Source organism: Jaculus jaculus, chromosome 14 (genome assembly GCF_020740685.1).
Source record: "Jaculus jaculus isolate mJacJac1 chromosome 14, mJacJac1.mat.Y.cur, whole genome shotgun sequence".
In the NCBI taxonomy this organism is placed as follows: Eukaryota; Metazoa; Chordata; class Mammalia; order Rodentia; family Dipodidae; genus Jaculus; species Jaculus jaculus.
In genome coordinates this window covers 12036829-12063680 of record NC_059115.1, presented here as the reverse complement: position 1 = coordinate 12063680, position 26852 = coordinate 12036829, and the positions used below count along the sequence as shown (strand labels likewise).

General features: G+C 46.5%; 2 protein-coding genes across 4 annotated transcripts; one reads left to right on the top strand and one right to left on the bottom strand.

The window, feature by feature from the left end:
• Positions 1-53: 53 nt before the first annotated feature.
• On the bottom strand, positions 54-15912 carry Zim3 (zinc finger imprinted 3). Its single transcript, XM_045133695.1, is given in 6 exon segments — positions 54-1418; positions 1421-2544; positions 6355-6487; positions 10407-10464; positions 14526-14805; positions 15691-15912. Coding segments are annotated over 4 exon segments (1365 nt in total). The 5' UTR covers positions 10422-10464; positions 14526-14805; positions 15691-15912; the 3' UTR covers positions 54-1325.
• On the top strand, positions 15490-24980 carry LOC123454718 (zinc finger protein 264-like). 3 transcript variants are annotated; one of them, XM_045133689.1, is made up of 4 exons: positions 15490-15596; positions 19127-19253; positions 21111-21206; positions 23028-24980. In XM_045133689.1, exons 1-4 carry the CDS (start codon positions 15576-15578, stop codon positions 24533-24535), a joined length of 1752 nt encoding a protein of 583 aa, XP_044989624.1. In that variant the 5' UTR covers positions 15490-15575; the 3' UTR covers positions 24536-24980. The 3 variants fall into 3 exon arrangements, with proteins under 3 accessions (XP_044989624.1, XP_044989625.1, XP_044989623.1); XM_045133690.1 differs by having other exon boundaries at positions 15561-15596; positions 19169-19253; XM_045133688.1 differs by lacking the exon at positions 15490-15596 and adding an exon at positions 15612-15781.
• The last annotated feature ends 1872 nt before the right edge of the window (positions 24981-26852 follow it).

Sequence of the window (26852 nt, the reverse complement as noted above, 5' to 3'; positions counted from 1 at the left end):
CCTACCTCTGCCTCCCAGGTGCTGGTATTAAAGACTCACGCTACCACGCCTGGCTCAAAATATGTATTTTTTTTAAATATGTATTTTTTAAAAGCAGCTGGGACAAGTCACAAGGAAAGGCATGGGGAGGGTCATCAGACCCCTACCTGAGATATCAGGCACCCCCGTGCCAGGTTTATGCAATGATGCATGAATTCTCATGGCCTCAGGGGTAGGTAGAGTAGACAGAGGGTGAAAGATCAAGGGATAATGAACTCCACAGAACCAGCCTCTTTGGGGTCTCCATGCTCTGTAAGCTCTCACCACAGGCTGAGGGAGGAGCTTCTTAAGGGGAAACCCCACCCAGTGAGCTGAAGCGCTGCTGTGTGGTCTCATACTCCCGGCCAGAGGCAAGGGGCTCCTTGAAGCAGCCACAAGGAAGTCGTCATCCAGGACAGGGTGAGACTTCTCAGAGGCGTGGCTGCTCTGCGGTCCCCATGCTGGGTAACGAAGTCCTCATCCTGTCACAGGGAGGTGCATCTGAGGAATAATGCTGACGCAGGGAGCCCCATCAAGACAGCATTCTGGCTGGGTGTGGTGGCGCACACCTTTAATCCCGGCACTTGGGAGGCAGAGGTAGGACTGCCGTGAGTTTGAGGCCACCTTGAGAATATATAATGAATTCCAGGTTAGCCTGGGCTAGAGTGAGACCCTACCTGGGAAAAACCAACAACAACAACAAACAAACAAAAAACCCCAGCCATTTTGGGGGCTCTATGTTCCTGTAAGTAACCCCAATAAACCCGTAGTTCACAAACTGGAATGGGTGTAATGGCACCTTGGTCGGCCGTGCGAGCCCTTCCTGGCTGGGGTAGAGGAGACGCGTGCTGACAGCTCCCCAGGGGAAAACAGTTTCCCAAGACACTAAAGCAGACGGGTCGCTTCAGCCCAGGAGTTCAAGCCCACCCTGGGCAACATAAGGAGACTCCTGATCTCAAGCATAACAAAACAACCAGACAAGTAGTTCTGAACAACTTAAACTAACTTTCAAAGGGTAGTGAGAGCCAAGTCCTCCCTGTCCTGCAAATTATAGAGCACACTGGGCTGTGAGGTTTTAGATGGCTCTTCCACACTACCCTATACATGAGGGATTTTTTTGTTTTATTTTGTTTTTTCAAGGTAAGGTCTCACTCTCGCCCAAGCTGAACTGGCACTCACTCTATAGTCCCAGACTAGCCTCAAACTCATAGTGATCCTCCTACCTCTGTCTCCCCAGTGCTGGGATTAAAAAAGGCGTGCGCCAACATTCCTGGCCCCTTCAGATATTTTTTAAATGTATAATGTTCCTATCTTTTGTGAATTCTTTCCTGGTGTCTAAAAAGGCATGACTTGTCGGTGAGGGCTTTTCTACACTCAGAACTTCTGTAAAGTTTCTTTTCCTAGCATGGGTTTTTGCATGCACCTCGAGGTGTATTTTCCGGCGGAAGGACTTCTCGCATTCATTACACGTGTAGGCTCTCTCTCCAGTGTGAATTTTCTGATGCACTTGGAGGTTGGACTTCAGGAAGAAAGCTTTCCCACACCGATCACATTCGTGCTGCTTCGTCCCTGTGTGCGTTTTCTTATGCTGAGCAAGGTTACTCTTCTGCACAAAGGACTTGCCACATAGATCACACTCATAAGCCCTCACCCCAGCATGGATTTTCTCGTGATCCACGGCATTTGCTCTCTGGGAAAAAGCCTTCTCACATATCCTGCATCTGTAGGGCTTCTCGCCCGTGTGTATCCTCTGGTGTTTCACGAGAGACGCCTTGCAAATGAAAGCTTTTGTGCAGTCCTTGCATCTGTAACGTCTGTGTTGCAAGTGAATGTGTTTGTGTTGACTGAAGGTTGAGCTTTGTTTGAAGGATTTGCCACATACATTACACTCATAACCTTTCTCCTCCTTGTGGATTTTCTTATGATTACTGAGTGAAGAAACCCAGAAAAACGTCTTCTCACATGTCTCACATTTATAGGGTCTCTCTTTGGTGTGCATCTTCTGATGCTGAGTGAGATTTGTCTTCTGCTTGTAGGTTTTTCCACACTCGTCGCAGTGATAGAGTTTTCTCTCTTCGTGGATTTTCCGATGTTTGTTGAGGTGCCACCCCTTTCGGAACGCTTTGCCACATTTCTCACATCTGAAAGACCTCTCGCTGCTATGGGTCCTCAGATGCCGCTCGAGGCGGAGCTTTGAACTGAGCAGCTTTCCACAGGTCTGACATTCAAACTTCATCTTCATAAATTTAAACAGATCATCTAAATTTCCAAACTGATATTCATGTAGATTGTCTCGTACACAGCACTTCACATCTAAACTATGGCTTAAATGTCTTCCACTCAGGTCACATTCTGAGAACCCGAATCCTGAAGGAGCACCGACACTGTTCAGTAGGAACTTTTCTTCGTGTTCGGTGCCTTCTTGCTTAGTCAGTGATTCCTTGTGGATTAACACCATGCCTCTCTTGAGACTCTCCTCCACGTGCAAAGGCCTCCTGACCTGTCTTTCAGCATCCTGGTCTTTTTCTGAAATGGATTAGAGAGAAACATCCTGTGAGAAGCTTTGCCTTTGCAGGATAGGACATGAAATGCTACACAACATCAACTGAGGTCATTCTGGTTTCTGACTGAATGTCTGAGGGAAATGACCTTCATCTAACTGGTGAAGAAGACTGAGGGGCTGCCTGACTGCGCACCACCAAGTACACGTGCTGTCTGGGACAACCACCAGCATTACGGATCATGACTTACGAAAGGGCCGGAGAGAGAGCTCTAGTGGTTATAGGCTTGTAAAGCCTGACGGCCAGGTTCGATTTCCAAGTACCCGCATAAAGTGAGAGGCACAAGTGGTACGCACATCTGGAGTTCATTTGCAGTGGCAGGAGAGCCTGGCAGGCCCATACTCACTCTTTCCCTGTCTACCTCTCTTAAATAAATGAAAATTTTTTCTTTTTTTTTTTGAGGTAGGGTCTCACTCGAGCCCAGGCTGACCTGGAATTCACTATGTAGTCTCAGGGTGGCCTCAAATTCAGGCAATCTTCCTACCTATGCCTCCCAAGTGCTGGGATTAAAGGTGTATGCCACCATGTCCAGCTTTTTTTTTTTTTTTTTAAGACAAGGTGATCTAGGCTAGCTTCCAATTTACTGTGTAGCTGCGGATCCTACTTCTACCCTACGCTGTATCTGCAGCCCTTTATTTTTTTAAAAAAACTTTTATTTTTTTAAATATTTTTTGTTCATTTTTTATTTATTTGAGAGTGACAGACGGAGAGAAAGACAGATAGAGGGAGAGAGAGAGAATGGGCGAGCCACGGCTTCCAGCCACTGCAAACGAACTCCAGACGCGTGTGCCCCCTTGTGCATCTGGCTAACGTGGGACCTGGGGAACCGAGCCTCAAACCTGGGTCCTTAGGCTTCACAGGCCAGCGCTTAACCGCTAAGCCATCTCTCCAGCCCTGCAGCCCTTTATTTTGAGACAGGATCTTCCTAGTTGTGATCACACCCAACAGGAATGGGAATTCATTTAGGAAAAAGGATGTTTTTGCAAACAGAAATTCAGCTGAAAATATAAACACTGCTTAGAAAAAAACCTAGAAATTTCCTACAGTTCTCAGCAGAAGTCTTATCTGTCCCTACTCCCTGAAATATGACAATAGACACAGAAGAGACTCAAAATTCATGAAAACAGACTCAGAGGCTGCTGAGAGCTCAACAGTGAAGGAGACTTATCACACACCCTCCAAGACCCAGGGAACATTGTGGAAAAGAAGGCGGAAAGAATGTAAGAGCCACAGGGTGGGAAAACGTTTTCTGAGGCACTGTCCCTCTTGCAGAGACTGACTAGTGCATTCATTACCCCACAGTGATTACGAATAACCCCACTGAGGAAGGCCTCTCTGGAAGAGGCAGGGGAGGGAAAACTTAAGAGTAAACCCAATGGGAATGTGACCATATTGCATATGAACATAAGTTCTTCATGCAAAAACCAAAAATGACCTAGCATGCCTAAGACCAGGTATTCAAGCTCTAGCACAGGGAAAAAAAGAGAAAGAAACAAACAGGAAGAGGCTTTGATGTAAACTTGGCCCACAACCTACTGGCTACACACCTAAACTGCAGCTTGCCATGACTTTTCCTTCCATGGGATCCAGCCCATGACCCTATCCCAATCTCAAAATTACTTTTTTTTTTTTTTTTTTTTTAAGGTAAGGTTTCCCTCTAGCCCAGGCTGACCTGGAATTCACTATGCACTCTCAGGGTGGCCTCAAACTCAAAGTGATCCTCCTACCTCTGCTGTTTATTGTGATTAAAGGTGCACACCACCATGCCTAGCTCAGGTTTGTATATTCAGTCTTTTGCTGTTGTGTGTTTAATATTTTTTTTTTATTTAAGAGAGCAAGAAAGGAAGATACAGATAGAGAGAATGGGCATGCCAGTGCCTCCAGCCACTATAAACAAACTCCAGATGCATGTGCCACTTTGTGCATCTGGCTTACGTGGGTACTAGGGAACTGAACCTGGGTCCTTAGATTTCACAGGTAAGCCATCTCTCCAGCCCACATCTTTGTTTTTTTTTTAAATTTCTATTTATTTGTAAGCAGAGAGTAAAACACAGAGAGAGAACGGGCACACCAGGGCCTTTAGCCACTGCAAACAAACTCTAGATGCATGGGCCCCTTTATTCATCTCACTTTACGTAGGTATTGGGGAACTGAACTAGGCTTTGCAGACAAGTGCCCTAACTGCTGAGCCATCTCTCCAGTCCCTCCAAATCACATCTAGTTTGGCAGTGCTATTGTATCATATTCAGGGAGAGTGCGGTGTATGTATGCATGTACAGATGCTTATGCGTGTGATCTTGCACGTGTGTGTACAGGCAACAATGTGTGTTTGTGACACTCTTGAGAAGAATGAACTGAACGGGAAGACAGGTTCTCAGATGCACCTGGACAAGCAAATCTTTTTCTTCTTGGAGCATAAAGCTTTTCTAGAAACAAGAGCCAGGGGCAGGGTAAAGGGAAGGAACCCTAACCCACAAACATTAGCAGCCCTCATTCCCATGGTACTTACATGACCCTGACAGTGAGGGTGTCCTTACTTTTACCACTGGAGAGTGGGGGGATGGCTCATTGGTTGAAGGCACTTGCTTGTAAAGCCTTATGGCCTGCATTGGATTCTCCTCCCCCACCCCATGTATACTCAAGATGCACGAAGTGGTGTGTGTCTCTTGAGTTTGTTTCCAGTGGCAGGAGGCCCTGGCATTCCCATACTTGCTCCCTCTCTCTCTCATTGAAAGCAGAGAGGGAGAGACTGGGGACAGAGTCAACTGTGAAGTCATCAATGGGTTAGAATGTTGATGGGGTGGGTGCCCTCAGGACCCAATCACTTCTCCACAGAGCCAGCAGCTGTGAACCACGCCTTCTACACAACTGAGCCTTTGGAGGATACTTTATGCCAAACTCACAACCAGCCGAAAGCCCATGGATAAATAAAAACACTGAGACACACTCAATAAAGATAGATGACCTATAGTTGAAGTACAGCCATAATCAATAAAAAAAAGAAAAGCCCACAATTCCAGCATTTGTGAGGCTGAGACAGGACTGTGAGTGGGAAGCCAGTCTGAGTGTGACAGGTAAAGTCTATTGTCAACTTGATTAGGTTAGCAACCAGGTGAGACACACACCTCTTTGGCAGGTCTGTGTTTCCAGGAAGGACTGATGGAGGAAGGTAGACCTTCCCCCAGATCAGGGGGCTCTTCTGGTGGCAGAGGATATATAAAGAAGCTTCAAGAGAACACAGTATCTTCTGCCTGGCTGCCCTTGGACTAGGATGTGCATCTACTCTGTTGCTCCTTGAACACTGGAACCTAGCCACCAGCCGTCCAGTGTGGACTGAAGACCAGCGGCTCTCCAGGAATCGTCTAGGCCTCCAGCCGTCCAGTGACAGCTGAAGCCTCCAGCCTTGTGGGCTGAGCAGCCACTCAGTATTCTGACTCTCCAGCCTTCAGACTGCCATTGCTGGACTACCCATCCCATATCCTATAAGCCAATCTAATAAGCCCCCTTTATACTACATACTCACCCCAGTTCTGTTCCCTGAAGAGTACTTCAGTTAGCACACTGAGTTACGTAGTAAGTCCAAAGCCAGCATGGGCCTATAGTGAGGCTTTATCTCTAAAGACAAAAGATAAACCTGGCACAAGCTCCTCTTGCCTCACTCTGGCTCAGACAAAACATACCCAAACTGGAGAGCACTTCAGAGCGAGCCTGTTCCTCGTGAGGGTGTGTGCATTTCAGACCGCAGCCAGACCCCCACCCACACAGCCTTCCTCACCCGCGGAGACGGAGACCAGGTTCCGGTAGTTCTCCAGCATCACATCCTCATACAGTTTTCTCTGGTTGGGCTTCAGCCTCTGCCACTCCTCTTGGGTGAAGTTCACAGTGATGTCCTCAAAGGACACTTGTCCCTGTAACAACAAACATCCTTATAAAGATTTTGCCATGAGTAAGACCCTATTGCTGAAGACTTCACATACTTGGGCTGCAAGGCCACTGAGAAATCCTGCTGGAACTGAGCTGATATCCTCCTCAATATAGACCAGCTGACAGAAAGCTGGAAGAAGCCATTCTACATGCAGTTCAACAGGAGAAAGAGATACCAGCAGTGAAGATATTCAACAGTGGACACTGCAAGCCTTATAACTGGCCAGCCAGCCCAAATGAGCCAACAGGTGAAATAGTGGTACGTCTGTCATGGTGGAAACCAACTGCCCTCCAATTGGACTGGAGGCACACTCCATGGGGGGAAACACATCCCTGATACTGAAAACTTAAAACAGGGGGGTAGTCATGAACCCTAGGGGTATAACATCTGCTGATGTCTAGAAAAATATATATACTATGCTTGTCAAACTGCCCAGTAAGCACTTCTCTTAATATGTATACCCTTATATTAACGCTACTCTCACTTTGGGTAGAGAATCTTCTCTTTTCAGATGGCAGTGACCTTGGGATGACTCAGAAGGTATCATAGTGCTGGAAAGAAGTGACTGGAGTACTGAGTAACATATGGATCACACCTGCCAAGGCTCAGAGTCTAATGTGGAAGAGGTGGCAGAAAGTATGTAAGAGCCAAAGGAAGGGTAGGACTCCTTATAACTTGCTCCCTACAGACATAAAATGGCCTGGATATCCATGACCTCATAGTGCTTGACACTACCTACACAAGACCATCATAAGAAGAGGAAAAAACCATGACATCAAAATAAAAGAGAGATTGATTGAGATGGGGAGGGGATATGATGGAGAATTGAGTTTCAAAGGGGAACGTGGGGCAGGGGGGAGAGGGTATTACCATGGGATACTTTTTATAATCATGGAAAATGTTAATAAAAAAATTGAGAGAAGCCGGGCGTGGTGGCGCATGCCTTTAATCCCAGCACTCGGGAGGCAGAGGTAGGAGGATCACCGTGAGTTCAAGGCCACCCTGAGACTACAGAGTTACTTCCAGGTCAGCCTGGACCAGAGTGAGACCCTACCTCGAAAAACCAAAAAAAAAAAAAAAAAAAAAAAAAAATTGAGAGAAAAAAAAGAGATTTTGCCATGAAAGTGGACACAGCAGTAAGTGCATACAATGTCAGTATTCAGGAGGTGGATATTCTGACATATGAAAGCTTACTTTTTTGGATAATGGTACATCTAGAAGCCACAGACTGTTACTAGAAAAATTTCAGTGACAGGGATGGGATACCTTTCAGTGAGTTGATGGCCAGGGAGGTCCTTGTTTCCTCCAAAACATTACAGGCTATTGCCAAGGCCCCTGGTTTCCCACTAGTAACAGATAGTAAGACCCTATTGTTGAAGACTTCACATGCCCGGGTGGCAAGGTCATTGAGAAATCAAGCTGGCACTGAGATGGAACCTTCTTACTATAGACCAGCCAACTGGAAACTCAAAAAAGCTGCACTGCATGCAGCCCTATGTGAGACAGAAGTCATCAGTGGTGCAAACAGTGGACACTGGAAGCCTCAAGTTTGTCCAGACAGGCCAAATGACCAAACCGATGCAAGAGTGGCATGTCTGCTCTGGGGGAAACGACTGCTCTCAAATTGGACTGGAGGCCTCCTCTATGGGAGGGAATATATGCCTGGTACTGAAAACCTAATCAAAAGTCTATGGCAGGGGAGGTCATGAGCCTTAGGGATATAAATCCTGCTGCTGTCTGGATTTATTATTTGTATATATTATTCTTACCAAACTGCCCTGAAAGCACTACACTTAATGCTCATACTCATATATTAATGCTACTCTCACTTATGGATAGAGAAGCTTCTCTTTTCAGATGGTGATGACCACTGGGATGACCCAAAAGGCAACACAGTGCTGAGAAGAAGTGACAGAAGAGTGTTCAGCACTGAAACATCTCTATCACACCCTCCAAGGCTCAATGTCCATTGCAGAAGAGGTGGCAGAACAAATTTAAGAGCCGAGCTGGGCATGGTGATGCACGCCTTCAATCCCAGCACTCGGGAGGCAGAGGTTCGAGGATTGTTGTGAGTTCGAGGCCACCCTGAGACTACACAGAGAATTCCAGGACAGCCTGGGATAGAGTAAGACTCTACCTTGAAAAACAAAAAAAGAATGTAAGAGCCAAAGGAAAGGTACCACTCCTTACAATGCAACTGTCCACAATGCCTAGCTATACCTTCACAAGACCCTCCCTCATATTAGGAGAAAAAGATGATGACATCAAAATAAAAGAAAGACTAGGGCTGGAGAGATGGCTTAGTAGTTGAGGCACTTGCCTGCAAAGCCAAAGGACCCAGCTTCAACTCTCCAGGACCCACATAAAGCTAGCTGCACAAGGTAGCCATGGGTTTGGAGTTCGTATGCAGTAGCTAGAGGCCCTGACGTGTCCATTTTCTCTCTCTGCCTCTTTCTCTCTCTCTCCCTCCCTCCCTTTTTCAAATAAATAAATAAAAATAAATTTAAAATAAAAGAAACACTTGGGGCTGGAGAGATGGCTCAGCGGTTAAGCGCTTCCCTGTGAAGCCTAAGGACCCTGGTTCGAGGCTCGATTCCCCAGGACCCACGTTAGCCAGATGTACAAGGGGGCACACCCATCTGGAGTTTGTTTGCAGTGGCTAGAAGCCCTGGTGCGCCCATTCTCTCTCTCTCTCTCTCTCTCTCTCTGCCTCTCTCTCTCAAATAAATAAATAAAAAGCAACCAAAAAAAAAAAAGAAAGACTAATGGAGAGAGGAAGGGGATATGATGTAGAGCAGAGTTGTGATGTGGAAAGTGAGGGAGGGGAGGGAAAGATCATGTTGTATTGTCTGTAAGTATAGAAGTTGTCAATTAAAAAATTCATTAGCATATAAAGAATTAGGTTTCATCATGGCATTTTTTTTTCTTCTTTTTTGTATTTTATGAGTGACAGCAGAAGAGACTTGGCCCACCAGGACCTTCAGCCACTGCAGTCGAACTCCAGATGCGAGTGCCATCTTGTGCACATGTGTAAAAGTACATGCTTGTGTCACCTCGAGCATCTGGCTTATGTGGGGCATGTGGAGAGTTGAACATGGGTCCTTAAACTTTGTAGGCAAGTGACTTAACCACTTAAACCATCTCTTCAACCCACCATTATGGCAATTTTTTTTTTTTTTTTTTTTTTGGAATTAGTGTCTTTCTCTTTAGCCAAGGCTGACCCAGGATTCATTATGGAGTCTCAGGGTGGTCTTGAGCTCATGGCAATCCTCCACCTCTGCCTCCTGTGGTCTGGGATTAAAAGTATTATTTTACTTCCCATTTTCCCATTCTCCTTTCTGACCTCCAAGAGCTCTTCCTGCTACTATACCATCACTGCTGCTTTCCTCTTTTAGAAAAATAGTTGATCCAGGCTGGAGAGATGGTTAGCGGTTAAGAATTGCCTGCAAAGCCTAAGGACCCAAGTTCAATTTTCTAGTACCCACCTAAGCCAGATGCACAAGGTGGTGTATGCATCTGGAGTTCATTTGCAGTAGTTGGAAACCCTGGTGTGCTCTGTCTCTCTCAAATACATAAATAAATAAAATTTTAAAAAATTTATAAAAGGCCAGGTGTGGTGGCACATGTCTTTAATCCCAGCACTTGGGAGGCAGAGGTAGGAGGATCACCATGAGTTTGAGGCCGCCTTGAGACTACATAGTGAATTCCAGGTCAGCCTGAGCTAGAGTGATACCCTATCTCAAAAAACCAAAAACAAAACAAACAACAACAACAGCAAAGAAAGAAAGAAAGTAAGTAAAGTAGAAAAGAGGGTACTCAGTGGTAAAGGGCTTATGTGAGGTCCTAGGTAGTCCTCAGTACCAATTCAAAAAGAAAGGAAAAAGCCAAAATAACCAACTTACCTGGAAATCACTCATTTCTTATTTTTTTTCAAGCCAAGACAATGTCAGGAAGGAAGATCTAGGGAAAAATGAAAAAGAAAAACTACAAGTTAATGCAAATCGCTTTGCCATCCAGTACAGACAGCTTCACACTACAAGTGCATGGTACTTTCCTCCTTATTAATTACTTTTTTCTTCGCTGTGACATAACACCTGGTAGAAAGTTCTGAAGGTCCAGGTTTAGGAGACACCATCCATCATGGGACAGAAAGCCTGGTACTGAGACAGGTACGTCCAAGACCCTGGGACCTTTCTGGAGATGTGGTGCGGCTTGTTATCCCCTCTCTCTAGCTCAGAAATATTTGGCTGGAAGCAAAACTTGCTCCCCCACCACCTACTTCCACCAGCCAGCCACACCTCTTTAAGATTCCACAACATGAGTTGGGGGCGTGGTGGTGCACACCTTAATTCCAGCACGCCAGAGGAGGCAGAGGTAGGAGGATCGCTGTGAGATCGAGGACAGCCTGAGACTACATAATGAATTCCAGGCCCTCCTAGGCTAGAGTGAGACCCTACCTCGAAAGATTCAAAATAAAAACTCTACAACATGTCCAAACCGCACCACCAATTGGTGACCTCAAACACATGATCCTGTGGGGGAAGTTTCACATTCAAATATAGCACCCTCTTATAATTATCACTTATGTATTTGGAAGAGAGAGAGAGACAGGGCATGGGTGTCACCAGAGCTTCCTGCCACCACACACAAACTCCAGACACATGGGCCACTTTGAGCATCTGGCTTTACATGGGTACTGGAGAATCAAACCCAGGCTGTTAGGCTTTACCAGAAAGTGCCTTTAACTGCTTACCCATCTTTCTTGAAATTTTTTAAAATACAGATTAAGAGCTTGGGAGATGGCTCAGTGGTTAAGGTGCTTGCCTGCAAAGCCTAAGGATCAGAGTTCAATTCCCCAGTATTCAGGTTCACTGATATGAACTTACAGACCAGGAAAAGTTATGGAAGAAGGGATTTATTGAAGCTTACAGATCCAGGAGCAATTCCATAATGATAGAAGTTGGCCTCTTAAAGGACCAGGCAAAAAGAGTAAAAGCCAATAGCCACACAGCACATTTTTTTTTTTTTTTATTTCTATGACAGTCTTTCCTCAGGCATCCTCTCCATTGTTTTATTGTAAAGCAATTGGACTATCTTCCTTAAGGTTGCTAATGTGTTTATAATAGCAACTTCAGAAATCTAAAACCAGTCTCAGTGCCTGTAATTTTAACTTGCTTGAGGTTTTCTAACTTAAAATCCTAAATCTCTCAGTCCAATATCTTTAACCAAGCACATCAGTCCATTACAAATTTAACCTTCATCAAACTCCTAGGCCCGGGCATGCAGCCAGCCCTTATGCCAGCATCCCAGTTGTAACAAAGTCCTCTGCAGTCTTCCATTCCCTTAGAAAGCTCCTAAGCCAAGCCTCAAAGTTCAATACTGTCTGCACTTAGCATTGGCAAACTCTCATCAGAATAAAACTTGGCTTACCACTCCAGAAGACATCTTCAGTATGCAAGCACCAAGTCCATGCCCATTCCTCCAGAACAAAGGTTCCAAAAGATCAACATCTACATGGTCAGGTTCATCTCACCCCACCTTCTGTAGCAGACAGATTCAGGTTCCCTGAGATGAACTTCCAGACCAGGCACAATTTGGGAGAAGGGATTTATTGAAGCTTACAGATCCAGGGGAAGGTCCATAATGGTAGAAGTTGGGCCCCTCCTAAAGGACCAGACAAAAAAAGAAAAAGCTAAAAGCCAAAAGCCACACAGCACAACACACTTCAGGAACTTTAGCTAGGCACACTCCACATATCTTTAGATTGAAATCTGAAACCCACCACCACACCTTAAGATCAGACCAGTGACACTGTCTCTAGCCAGGTGGCTGCAGATCAAAACTACAAGCTAACAAACCACTGAATATATTGGGGGCCATAGATTCAAACTACCACAGCATGTAAAGCCAGATGTACAAGGTGGTGCAGAGGTCTGGAGTTCATTTGCAGTGGCTAGAGACCCTGGTGTGCCCATTCTCTTTCTGTCTCTCTCTCTCTCTCTCTCTCTTCCCTCTCTGCCTCTTTCTCCTCACTCTCTCACATAAATAAACAAATAAAATATAAAGTGGCCAAAAATTAAAAATAACAAATGGACTGGGTGTGATGGCACACACCTTTAATCACAGTACTTGGGAGGCAGAGGAAGGAGAATCATTATGAATTCAAGGCCAGTCTGGGGAATCCAGGTTGAGTTCCAGGTCAGCCTGGACTAAAGTTAGACCCTGCCTTTAAAAAAAAAATAATAAAACATAAGCCAGGCGCAGGCCTTTAATCCCAGCACTCAGGAGGCAGAGGTAGGAGGATCGCCATGAGTTCGAGGCCACCCTGAGACTATATAGTGAATTTCAAGTCAGCCTGGGCTAGAGTGAAATCCTACCTGGGTGGGTGGGGGGGGGGGCGGGCAGCTGGGCATGGTGGGGCAGGCTTTTAATTCCAGCACTCAGGAGGCAGAGGTGGGAGGATCACCATGAGTTTGAAGCCACCCTCAGACTGCATAGTGAATTCCAGGTCAGCCTGAGCTCGAGTGAGACCCTACCTTGAAAAACCAAAATAAATAAATAAATTAATTAATTAATTAAAATGATAGGGATGGAGAATTGGCTTAGTGGTTAAGGTATTTGCCTGTAAATCAAAGGCCCCTGGTTCAACTACCCAGTACCCATGTAAGTCAGATGCACAAAGTGGCACATTCATCTGGAATTTGTAGCGGCTAAAGGCCCTGGCATACCAATTCTCTCTCTCTCTCTTCACAAATAAATAAATAATAAATACTTTTTTAGAAAGCTAGACACAAGCAATACCTACATAAGGCCCTCATAATAGGAGAAAAAGATGTTGACATCAAATTAAAAGAGACTAATGGAGAGAGGGAGGGGATATGACGGACAGCAGAGTTATGAAAGGGAAAGTGGGGAAGGGGAGGGAAATACCATGGCTTGTTGTCTGTAAGTGTAGAAGTTGTCATGTATGTATGTATGTATACGTGTATGTGTGTGTGTGTGTGTGTGTGTGTATATGTATATATGTATACATATATATATATGGGGAGGAGAGAGAGCGTGCGCTAGACACGATGGCTTAATCTTGTAATATCAACAGTGGGGAAGCCAAGACAGGAGGCTTACTACTAGCTCTAGGTCAGCTTTGGGTGTAGTGTGATAACTGTCTGGAAAGAAATAAAAATAAAATTCAGAGCTGGGTGTGGTGGCGCACACCTTTAATCCCGGCACTCAGGAAGCAGAGGTAGGAGGATCGCTGTGAGTTCGAGGCCACCCTGAGACTCGATAGTGAATTCCAGGTCAGCCTGGGGTGGAGTGAGACCCTACCTCAAAAAACCAAAAAAATAAAATAAAATAAAATTCAGCAATTTTACTTTGGGGTATATATGCAGAAGAAATAAATTCAAAACTAGATTTGATGGCACCCACTGAAGATGCTGAGCCAGCAAGATCATGAATTTGAGGCCTGCCTGGGCTACATAGTGAGGCCTTGTCCTCCCCAAAAAACACCTTAGGAAATAAAGTTAGTATGTTGAAACCGTAAGAGTCCAACAGCAGTCTCCTTATCCCCTACACCTTCCTCATTCTTCCCACCTAGCCATGGATTTAGTTATGTAGTTTTTTGTGTGCATGAAATACAGAAACAGACTACGTGAAAAGAACATAAACACATCATAGTGGCTGACCAGCCTTTGACATATAATGAAGAACGTGTGATATGATTAAAGGGAAAATAGATTCCTGCTTTCTTTTAGAATTCTAGTCACACCATGAACTGAAAGGGATCCCCAAACCCCTTACAGAGGCAACATCTGCACTCCGGTGTTTTTGCAGCATTATTCACCATAGTTACAAAGTCAAATTAAGGGCTGGAGAGATGGCTCGCCGGTTAAGGCACTTGCCTGCAAAGACTAACGACCCTGGTTCGAATCAGGGGTTCATTTCCAGCGGTAAGAGGCCCTGGTGCGTGTGTATACACACACACACACGTGCACGCATGCAAATATATAGCAAATACGTACATATTCCCCTTGCAGACTCCGCACCTCAGGGGATTGCAAATTCACACTTCACGTCTTCAAGTGATCCAGTTAACCCTGAAGTCCTTGCATTCGGCGGAGGTTGGTTACTCCGGGCCAAAAAAACAAAAAACGAAAACGAAAAAACACAACCTAGGAGAATAGGTTGAGAATAGGTTGTACAAGATGGTCAGGTGAGGCTCCCCGCATCCTCCTCAGGACGAGTAGTATTACGCTACGATGTTTTGTTATCTGTGCAGATGACGATCCGGACAGCAGACATCTGAAAGGGACAAGACAAGAGGTCAGCGGAGGGTCCAGTGTGTCACCTTTACACGAGCCCTGGCGCTGGCGAGCATGCCTGAGCTCTCAAGCCTCCATTTCCACGGATGAAGAACGGTGGGCTCACCTCTGCGTTTTGGTCCTTCCCGGGCAACCTACCTTTCAACAGATGTCCCCACACTGTAGTGGGTCGGGGACCTAAGAGCGTCTTTACGCGCTGCGAGACTTACATGGTGAGGCGTTTATCGCCTCGTGGGACATACAGCTTTTTAAAAAGACTATATTACCCAGAAGGCTGTGCTTCAGTGACGGCAAACTTCCGGGTTGCTCTACGGCCACACCATTTGCGCCATGAGACATAGCTTAAAACTACATTACCCAGAAAGCTGTGCTTACAGGCCGCGGACTTCCGGCTTGCTCGCCGGAGATGCCATTGGCCTCTGCACTTTGGTTCCTAGCCGGCTTGAGTCCCTGCACGTCAAATTTCGGGTCACTTCCCACGCTTGTCATGGGGACTCCAGCGGGAAAAGAAGTTTAGGAATATCTTACGAAAGTCGGCTACGAACGATTTGTGGCTTCCGGTCGCCTGCCGGACCGACGCTCGTCACGCGCACTTCAACATTCCGTGGGCCAAGGGCGGCGCCCGGAACTCGTTCGCCATTTCGTCCGTAGATACGGTGGCCGGGAGTGGCCCTACCGCGGCTGGCAAGATCAGCCAGGCGCCTCACAGTGCCCGCCTAGCTGCAAGACGCCGCGGCTCGCAGTCGGGTGATGGCGACGGCGCAGACGCAGGTGAGCTGACCGTGCTGTCACGATCGCCGCTCCTCGGGCAAGGCGGGGACGGCTTCCCGAAGGGCCCGGGAGCCTAGACGTCCCCTGCGCTTACCTCTGAGGTTGTCTACTCGCTTGGGCACATGGGTCCACTTGACTCGTCCGCGGCTCCTAAAGGATGTTTGGTTGTACAAGATGCTCTACCAGTGAGTGCTTACAGTGAACGATGCTTTCTGCAAGGGCTGGGATCATGTTACTAACTCTGCCTACTATGGCCTAACTCCCTGTTTACAAAGGTCTGATTCCCTCACTGCCTCAGACTGACTCCCTGCTCCAGGGCCTGACTCCTCCCTACCAAGGCCTGACTCCTCCCTGCCAGGGTCTGACTCCTCCCTGCCAAGGCCTGACTGCTTTCTGCCTTGGCCCAACTGCCTCCCCCCTCGGCCCCCTCCCAACAAGGGCCATCTTATTCATTCCATGAGGGCACCAAATAAGAGAGAGAGTAAAGTAAGGATTACATCACAGTCTAACTTGGTGAACCAATGAGTGTTGGGATTACTTATAGAGCACAAGTGAAGGGTTGCTTACCAGAGTGTGGCTGACCAAGGCAGCTGCATGGTTGTAAAGTCCTACCCGCATCTTGGATGGCAGCTTCATAGAAGCTGCACCATGGAGCCCCTCTTCTAACTAACCTTTCATTTCTTGAATAATCTCGGTGGGGAGGGGGGTTGACAGGAGGGAAAATAGCTAGAATCCCATGTGAGGGTCTTGTGCCTCGTTAGTGTCTCCTATTAGGGACCATCAATGGCCCCGTTACCAGTGTTCTAGATTTGGTTGTCACTATTATTATGCTCTGAAGTTGTCATGGTTACCAGGCCAAAGCTTTCTCTATTCCAAGATGGCATCCCATTATAGCCAGTGGAGAAAACGCTGTACAACCAGGAAGCAGGGAAGGCTAGGACATTCAATGTAGGGAGAAGTACCTGGAGAAAGATAAGGTATATTGGCCACGTAGGGAGCCCCATCAGTGTCTGTGTGGTGGCCATGGTAGAGGCATGGAGAGCAAAACTGTGTGGTCTTTTACAGTAACCTTTGGTGTGATTCTTCTTGCCTGGATTACTTATCAATTGGCTATTTATGTTCCCTGGTCTTGAAGTCTCCTGGCCTGAGGAAAATGGGTGGTCGGGGGAGTTCATTGTGGAATTTCCTCAGGAGTTTAGATGGCCCAGGTAAGGTCCAGGCAACTTGGGAAGCTTGTTTGGGGTTTGTCTCCAAGTATATGCCAACATCTCTAGTGTCTTTCTTTTGTTATTATTATTATTAACAGCTTCCATAATTGTAAATAATATCCGATGGCAATACCCTCCCTCCCCTCACTTTCCCCTTTGAAACTCCATTCTCCATCATATCCCCTCCCCCTCTCAATCAGTCTCTCCTTTATTTTGATGTCAGGATCTTTTCCTCCTATTATGATGGTCTTGTGTAGGTAGTGTCAGGCACTGTGAGGTCATAGATATCCAGGCCATTTTGTGTCTGGAGGAGCATGTTGTAAGGAGTCCTACCCTTCCTTTGGGCTCTTATATTCTTTTCGCCACCTCTTCCACAGTAGACCCTAAGCCTTAGAAGGTGTGATGGAGATGTTATAGTACTGAGCACTCTGGTCACTTCTTTCCAGCACCATGATGCCTTCTGAGTCATCCCAAGGTCACTACCATCTGAAAAGTGGAGGTTCTCTACCAAAAGTAAGAGTAGCATTAATAATAAGCTATGAACATTAAGAGCAGTGCTTACCAGGCAGTGTGATGACCATAGTATATACATTTAGCCAGACATCAGCAGACGTTACACTCCTAGGGCTCATGATCACCCCTGTTTTAGGTTTTCACTATCAGGGATGTATTCTCTCCCTGAGCAGGCCTCCAGTCCAATTAGAGAACAGTTGGTTTCCACCATGACAGACATGCCACAATTGCACCCGTTGGTTCATTTGGCCAGGCTGGCCAAATATAAGGCTTGCAGTGTCCACTGTTGAGTATCTTCATTGGTGATTTATCCCTCTCCAATTGAACTGCATGCAGAATGGCTTCTTCCAGCTTTCTGTCAGCTGGTCTACATGGAGGAGGTTTTCAGCTCAGTTCCAGCAGGATTTCTCAGTGGCCTTGCAGCCCAAGTATATGGAGTCTTCAGCAATAGGATCTTACTATCTATTCCTGGTGGGAAACCAAGGGCCTCGACAATGGCCTGTAATGTTCTAGTGTATTTTGAGACAGAGTCTTACTAACTATTTAATTTTGACCAATCTAGAATTCACAATTCTGTCTCAGCCTTGCAAGTTCTGGGATAATACAGGCTTGAGCCATCAGTAGAGTCAGTGCCTTTCATGTGAAGTCAATGGTGAACATGCTACTTTGTTCACAGAAATATTTCCAGGAGTGCTTGAAACAGATTTTGCAGGAAAAGTTAGTGAAAATGTTTCACATACTCATTACTCTTTTTTGTTTTTTGTTTTTCTGGCTTTTGTTGAGGTACGGTCTCACTCTAGTCCAGACTGACCTGGAGCACACATGTAGTCTCAGGGTGGCCTCGAACTTATGACAATCCTCCTACCTCTGCCTCCTGAGTGCTGGGATTAAAGGTGTGCGCTACCATGCCTGGCTTCACAACCTCATTACTCTTTATACATGTACATCACTTTAGATTTATTTTGGTGTTAAAGTAGTACAGGATTGCCGGATGTGGTGGTGCATGCCTTTAATCCCAGCACTCAAGGAGGCAAAGGTAGGAGGATTGTCATAAGTTCGAGGCCACCCTGAGACTACATGTATGCTCCAGGTCAGTCTGGACTAGAGTGAGACCGTACCTCAAAAAAAAAAAAGCATTGCAAGATTATGCCATTTAGCCTTGGACCAGTGGGACCTGTGTTCTGTGTAGCCTGTGGCAGGCAGTAAGATGTGTAGCCCCATGTGAACTGGTGAATCTCCTCTTGCCTCAAGCTTCAAGTCACATACTGCAGTGTGAAAGATACGACAGTGTTGATATCAGGAACTGGAAAATTAAGAAATTCCCACATGAACAGGGAAGAATTTCTCTTAAAAAAAAAAAAAGAAGAAAAGAAAAAACTCATGATGATGATGGAGGAACTGTTATTGTGAAGGAACATGGGACAGGTAGACCTGAGAGGTCCATGTTGTTACCATCGGTGACACCATTATTCCCTCCTACCTCTGATTTCCGGGAGCCCTTACTGTCTCCTCCTTATAGTCTACAAGTCATCTTCATTGTCTGTGCTCAGGTTTTGGGTTTCATAAAGCCCAGACTGGCCCTGAAGTCTCAACAGTTTTCTTGCCTTGACCTTTGAAGTTCTGGCCATACGGATGTGAGCCAACAGGCTTAAATGGCTCCCACATAGGAGGCCGTTGTCCTTTATACCACTAGCACAAACCCAAAGCAACATCTTCCGCAGTGTAGGTCTCAGGCTGTGCAACTGGTGCCTCATCTCTCATAACCCTCTTATGCAAGGTTAACACTACTGCCTCTACTTGACTGTCCAGATATCTCTGACCTTTGAGGATGTGGCTGTAACCTTTACACAGGAGGAATGGGGGCAGCTGGACCCAGTTCAGAAGACTCTGTACCAAGAGGTGATGCTGGAAATCTCTGGACTCCTGATCTCTCTCGGTAAGGCTTTCTACCTCCACTGTGCATCTCCTCTGCCTTTGTTTGGACACAAAGACTCACTGTGTACTTGGACTGGGCTCAAACTCAGAAACAGTCCTCCCACCCTTACCTTGACTTTGGGGATTACAAGCATGAGCACTGTTGAAGTCAACCCCTTGCCACTGGGATGAGCATCCAGCCAGACACAGTTTGTGTCAGGAGTGGGTCTATGTTAGACCCAGGGACAGTTCCATCAGTGTCAGAAGAAGCTGGTGCCCCTGTCGACCCAAGTAGAGAGAAACCCCCAAATAGCCAGCAAACTCCAAAAAGGCAGCAAGCATGAACCACCAGAACTCAAACTGCTTTGAGCATACACAATAGGGCTGGACTCAGATTTGCCCCCAGTGACATGCCCCCTCCAGCAGGAATCTGCCTGCTAGGGGCTCAAGGTGGAAGTTTAATCCAAAATGACTAAGTCAGGCTGGAGAGATGGCTTAGCAGTTATGGCATTTGCCTGTGAAGCTGTAGGACCCAAGCCAGATGCACAAGGTCCCACGTGCATGCATCTGGAGTTTATTTCAGCAGCTGAAGGCCCTTGTGCACCCATTCTCTCTCTCTCTCTCTCTCTCTCAAGTCAAATAAATAATAACAAAAATAAAAATCAAAACAAACAGCATGACTCAGTCTGGGGCTGGAATGGTGTCTCAGTGGTTGAGGTACTTGTCTGCAAAGCCTGAGGACCAGTATCCCCGTAGAGCAGACGTACGTACAAGGCGGCACACGCACCTGGAGTTAGTTTGCAGAAGCTAGAGCCTTGGCATACCCATTCTCTTTCTCCCCCCACCCAACTTGCAAATAAACAAAAAATATTTTAAAAAACAAAACTTTAAAAAAAATGAGTTTGGGCTGGAGAGATGGCTTAGTGGTTAAGCACTTGCCTGTGAAGCCTAAGGACCCCAGTTCGAGGCTCAGTTCCCCAGGACCCACGTTAGCCAGATGTACAAGGGGGCGTATGCGTCTGGAGTTCGTTTGCAGTGGCTGGAGGTCCTGGTGCGCTCATTCTCTCTCTCTTTCTCTATTCTGCCTCTTTCTCTCTCTGTCACTCTCAAATAAATAAATAAAAATCTTAAAAAAAAATGAGTTTGTGGGACCAAACATTCAAAATGCCACAGTCACTAAGTGCTGCCCACCTGCCCTTGTCATTCCACTGTCTGATTCTAACGCTGGCAAGTCAAGGAGGCCTTGGGAAGCAACCTCCTACCTCCCCACTGCTTCATTTTCTGGACTCACCTCTTCCTGTCTGGTCTCACTGTCTCTTCAGATAAGAGACATGGTACCTTATTCGCTCAGGGCAATATGGAGGAAAAGGTAGTGGACGGAAACAGTTGTACAGAACCAACAGGGCACTTTCCAGCCGGGCCCTGAGATCCGGCAGGAGAACTGAACGACCACAATTATGGCCTGCCTTTGTGGGCCTGCTCTTGCCACTGTCTTTTAAGAATGCCCCTTTCTGGGGTTTAGGGAGGTGGCTCAGCATTTAAAGGTGCTTGCTGGCCCAGGTTCAATTCCCTAGCCACCCACGTAAAGTCAGACAGGCCGTCATTTAAGCCGTGAGACCCTAGTGCACACACATCTCACCTCCACCGCCACACACACATGCAAAAACAGGACGAGACGGAGGGAGGGAGGAAAGAAGGGAGAGAGGGAATGGCCTTTTTTGCGCTAGCAAGAGTAGCAGTTTCCAAGTCATAGGTTAACGTCTTGTGTTGCTGGGAGCAGTTTCATTGCAGCGTCCAACCTTCATGTAGATGAGACTGAGCATCTTTATCCCTTTTCACCAAAATCCAAATGTGCTCTTTCATCTTCCTCCCTGAACAGGGTATCCTGTTCCCAACTTTGAACCACTTGGCCAGCTGGAGCAGCAGTGGGAGCTGTGGACAGTGGCAAAAGACACCTCCCAGAGCACCGGCTCAGGTAAGAGTCTAGATCTCAGTGGGGAAGCCTAGCAGGCCTGGTCCTGAAATCTAGGAAGTTTTTATTGTACCCTTGGAATTTAGAGCCACAGAACTCTGGAACTTGTGGCTCTTCTGACTCCCCATGCCATTACACTTTTCACTCCTCTGTGATGGAACTGGGTTCTTAGAACATATAATGCCTGTGTCAGGATTCTACCTGCATGGACTTAAAACCTTGCTTCTCAGTCACCAGCTCTGTGACGCTACTGAAGTGGAACGACCTCTTGTATTTGTGAAAACAAGTTTTGACTAAGTTACTGTTAGCTGCTGTGTCAAACTCTGAGATTCGGGGGCTTGGCATATGATTATGTTTCTCAGTCAAGCTGAGCTGTGTACCACACAGTTATTCAAGGATTCACATGCCTTCTCTCATCACCCTGTGGCTTTAAGGTTGTCCTGTAGTCCTCTAGCTGACCCAGGACTGGAGAAGAAGGGGTGCCAATACCCACTTCCAAGAACACCGGCTCCACTCACAGGAACTAAGCATGTGGCGACCCTTGGGGCCATGGGGCTGGGATGTGTGATTGGACTCTGTGTCTAACAAGTGAAAAGTCTTTCTCAACATCTGTTTAACCTACTACAACTTGATTGCGATAGTAGCTTCTTTGTCAGTGGTTCTGTTGGGGAAGACATGATCCCTTCATGTGTGAGTGCATAAAGCAGCGGTGTCTGAGCTGTGGAGAGATGAACCAGAGTGAGCGTTGTCGTCAGTCACATCAGACAAGGATTTCTCACAGTTCTTTGTACACACTGAGGAAAAGGGCCTCTCTCACTCTCCCAGAGCCCTTCTGCAACTCTCTCCTGCCTGCCACCGCTTCTACTCTCTGTTCATTCTCGGAGCGTCATCCAGACACAAAAAGCAGTCCCTTCCCATGTCTTCATGATTCTGCTGCTTTTTAAAGTCTCAGGATAACTGGGTTCCTATCTGGGCTCTTGATGTCAGGTGCCATTCACATGCTGATTGGCATTTAAGCCCTGATTGTCTGATAACATAATTTGCCTTACTGGTATGGCCATATGTTTTCCTGAGTTATCTTTGGGATAAATTGTTTATTGGCCAATAATGAGTTACCTACTTGCAAAAAAAATCAGTTGTGTCCTAGGAACCTATGATGAACTTAAAAGGGAATTCTGGAAGCCTCTAGTATTTGAAGATTATTTCTCATGACATTGAATGAACTCTGAGCTTGCTTTTGGGAATTTACTTTTTAAAATTTAATTTTAAAAACTTATATATAAGAGGTTGTACTCTTTTATCCCCTCTCCTCTGCTCCTGTTACCCTGGGGGCCCTCCTCAGTGGGGCTATGGTAGTCAGTGGGGTCATGAAGGCCTAAGTCAGTCCCTATGGGGTAGCAGGGGGTCACGCCTCAGGGTATTCCTACGCACTCTGTGGCTCTTAAAATCTTTCCATCCCTTCTTCCACAATGTTCCTGGGTGTTTGCTTCCATCTGGGCTGCATTAGTACTCACAGCACTGTGCCTTGGTATTACCTAGAGGAAATTTATCCCATGGCATCATTCTCACTCTGCATAGCAGGTGCAGTTTTTAATTGTTAAGGTAACTTGGCAGACTGTGTGTTGACCCAGATGTCCCTGTCACAGTATTAGGACTCAAGGACCAGAGGAAAGAATGAAAGATACTAGCCTAGGCTTCAGAGTCAATATGACAAAGGCGTGGAAGCACTGTCTTTAGCTTCCTTTATTTCTAAATAGCATGGTGGTTTTGTTTCTTCTCTTTTGCCATTATTAACAGTCCCGCCGGGTGTTGAATTCGTTTCAGGTGACAATGGGAAAACCAGGGCCACAGAACCCACCGCTTGTGAGCTGGCTTTGTCTGAAGAAGCCTTCCTCCAGGGACAGCTAACACAAGGAACCTCCAGGGACTCCCAGAGGGTGCAAGCCAGGGTTCAGGATGCTGTGTCCGAAGTGCAGCCAGGATGCGCGACTGCACATGGTGGTTTAGGGACAGCTCAGGAACTGTGTTCAAGGATCGCACAGGAGGAAGAGGAAGCTCTCTTCAAATGCAGCGAATGTGGGAAAGTGTTTACGAAGAAACACCTCCTTGCGGGGCACGAGAAAATCCACTCCGGAGTGAAGCCGTACGAGTGCACAGAGTGTGGGAAGACCTTCATTAAGAGCACTCACCTGCTCCAGCACCAGATGATCCACACGGGGGAGAGGCCCTACGAGTGCCTGGAGTGTGGGAAGGCCTTCAACCGCAAGTCGTACCTGACGCAGCACCAGCGCATTCACAGCGGGGAGAAGCCGTACCAGTGCGGGCAGTGTGGCAAGGCCTTCACGCACCGCTCCAACTTCGTGCTGCACAGCAGGAGGCACACCGGAGAGAAGTCTTTCGTGTGCACAGAATGTGGACAAGTCTTTCGACATAGGGGAGGTTTTCTTAGACACTACGCCGTTCATGGCGGGGAGAACCCCTATGAGTGCTTTGAGTGTGGCCAAGTCTTCAAACACAGGTCCTACCTCCTGTGGCACCAGCAGACGCACACTGGGAAGAAGCCCTATGAGTGCAGTGAGTGCGGGAAGGTCTTCCTGGAGAGCACAGCGCTGATTCACCACTACGTCACCCACACTGGAGAGAAGCCCTTCGAGTGCCTCGAGTGCGGGAAGGCCTTCAACCACAGGTCGTACCTCAAGAGGCACCAGCGCATTCACACCGGCGAGAAGCCCTTTGTGTGCAGTGAGTGTGGAAAAGCTTTCACTCACTGCTCTACTTACATCTTGCATAAGAGAGCCCACACTGGAGAAAAACCTTTCGAGTGCAAAGAATGTGGGAAAGCTTTTACCAACCGGAAAGACCTCATTCGCCACTTCAGCATCCACACTGGGGAGAAGCCGTACGAGTGTACGGAGTGTGGGAAGGCCTTTGCCCGCATGTCAGGCCTCACGAGGCACAAGCGGATCCACAGTGGAGAGAAGCCCTATGAGTGTGCCGAGTGTGGGAAATCGTTTTGCTGGAGCACGAACCTCATCCGGCACGCCATCATCCACACTGGGGAGAAGCCCTATAAGTGCAGCGAATGTGGAAAGGCCTTCAGCCGCAGCTCATCCCTCGCCCAGCATCAGAAGATGCATAGTGGGAGAAACCCCACCAGAGGAACGGATGGGGGGAGCCCTCTCACGGGTGCGCACACCGCAGTGACCCTCCGAGAACTCCTTATGCGGAAAGAGTTTTTGAATGTAACCACTGAGGGAAATCTTTTGCCACAGGAAACATCTTCCTCACCATCAGATCGTTTATACCAAAGAGAAACTCCACAAGTGTCTTGATTGTGGGAAAACCTCCGGTTACAGGAGGTTGCTTGTCATCTGGAGAGGAACTCTGCAGTGGACCCAGCCTGCAGCCTTATTCCCCATTGGCACACTCACCCAGGAGGGAGATGCAGGGTGTGGGGTTTGCACATGAGGAAACCTTTAGCTGTATCTCCCGAGTTTACAGTGCAGTGTTATCTCAGGAATTGGTTTTACAAAGAAGTATAGATGAAAATTAAAAGCACATGTCTCTTCAGATCTTTCTGCCAAGTCTGTGACACTTTGTTGTTGATTGCTTGGTATAGTTGGGGTGGAGAGAGCGCTTTAGAGGTAGAAAGCCTTGGCCATCTTTGTGTCTTAGGTAGGCATCTGTATGCTGGTTGTCTATCAGGAGCATTAGCCGAGGGCACATCTGCAAAAGTTAATTTTGTGCATGCTTTATGTGTGCTACAAAAGGTTCTTTTTTAAAAAAAAAAAGTTTTAAATTTGTATTTATTTATTAGAGAGGGAGAGAGAGAATGGGCACGCCAGGATCTCTAGCCACTACAAACAAACTCCATACATGTGCATCACCATGTGCAGCTGGCTTACATGGGTTGACACATTTCAACAGTTAAGGCCATTTAGGGCTTGATGTTTATTTATTTAATTTATTTACTGGTTTTTCGAGGTAGGGTCTCCCTTTAGCCCAGGCTGGATCTCCCAAGTCCTGGGATGAAAGGTGTGCACCACCACACCTGGCTGATTTTTTTTTTTTTTAAGAGAAATAACTTTGTCATGTAGTTTTAAAATCTTAACACTTGGGCAGGGCATATTGGTGCATATCTGCAATCCCAACACTCTTAGAGACAGGCAGCATAGGTTTGAGGCCACCTCTGGCTACATGGCAAGACTGTCAGAGACAGAGAAAGAAAAGTCTTGCCAGACTTTTTCTTAGTTTCCTGCCTATCAAGTGATGTAGCTATACAGTAAATCTTTTTTTTTAATTTTAAATTTTTGTTTATTTATTTGAGAGCAACAGACAGAGAGAGAAAGATGCAGAGAGAGAGAGAGAAAGAGAGAGAGAGGATGGGCACGCCAGGGCCTCCAGCCACTGTAAACAAACACCAGATGCATGTGTGCCCTCGTGCATCTGGTTAACATAGCCCTGGGGAATCGAGCCTCGAACCGGGGTCCTTAGGCTTCACAGCCAAACGCTTAACCGCTAAGCCATCTCTCCAGCCATATAGGGTAAATCTTTAGGATAGGCAAAGTGATTAGGATAAATTTGCCTTTGTTATGTTTGGCCCCAAAATTACAATAATAATACTGCCTCAGCCTCTCAAATGCTAGGATGAGAGGCATGAGCTCCCATGTCCTGTTTAAATCTGTCTATATTTTAAATCTTATTTATTTATTTATTATTTGACAGAGAAAGAGGGGGAGAGAGAGAAAGAATGGACGCGCCAGGGCATCCAGCCTCTGCAAACGAACTCCAGATGCATGCGTCCCCTTGTGCACGTGGCTTATGTAGGTCTTGGGGAATCGAACCTGGGTCCTTTGGCTTTGCAGGCAAATGCCTTAACCACTAAGTCATCCCTCCAGCCTTAAATTTATTTATATTTTAAAAAATGATAGAGTTTCCACAGAAATTGAGTTAAGTCCGTAGAGACTTTTTACTGTACTTGGTCTTTTCAGTTCAGGAATTCATTATGTCTCCACTTATTTAAACATTCCTCAATTTCATCAGTGTCTAATAATTATTAACATATAGATCCTGCACATACTATACTCAAACTTAGCTAAAAGACCAAGAAGTGACAGAATGTGCATATTTCAAAATATATATTTTATTTATTTATTTAAGAGAGAAAGAGTTAGAAAGAGATAATGGGCCAGAGCTTCCTGCCATTGCAAACGAACTCCAAATGCATGTGCCACCTTGTACATCTGTCTTTACATGGGCACTGGGGAATCAAATCTGGGTCCTTTGGCATTGCTGGCAAGTGCCTTAACCACTGAGCCATCTCTCCAGCCTCAGAATGTACACTTTTAAAAAAAAACTGTTTTTTGCTTTATTCATTGTTGTTTTGTTTCTATTTTGGTTTTTCGAGGTAGAGTCTTGTTCTAGCCCAGGCTGGCCTGGAATTCACTATGTAGTCTCAGGGTGGCCTCAAACTCACAGTGATTCTCCTTCCTCTGCTTCCCTAATGCTGGGATTAAAGATGTGCACCACCGCGTCCGGCTGTTTTGTTTCTTTTCAAGGTAGAGTCTCACAGTAGCCCAGACTGACTTGGAACTTACTTTGTAGTCCAAGGCTGGTCCTCTTACTTCCGCCTCCTGAGTGCTGGGATTA

Excerpts from the sequence above, each read along its gene's own strand:
- LOC123454718 (XM_045133688.1), top strand. The coding sequence starts at position 15,719 with ATGGGTCCACTTGACTCGTCCGCGGCTCCTAAAGGATGTTTGGTTGTA. Across the intron at positions 19,254-21,110 it reads TGGACTCCTGATCTCTCTCG|GGTATCCTGTTCCCAACTTT; the intron begins GTAAGGCTTTCT and ends CTCCCTGAACAG. Across the intron at positions 21,207-23,027 it reads CTCCCAGAGCACCGGCTCAG|GTGACAATGGGAAAACCAGG; the intron begins GTAAGAGTCTAG and ends AATTCGTTTCAG.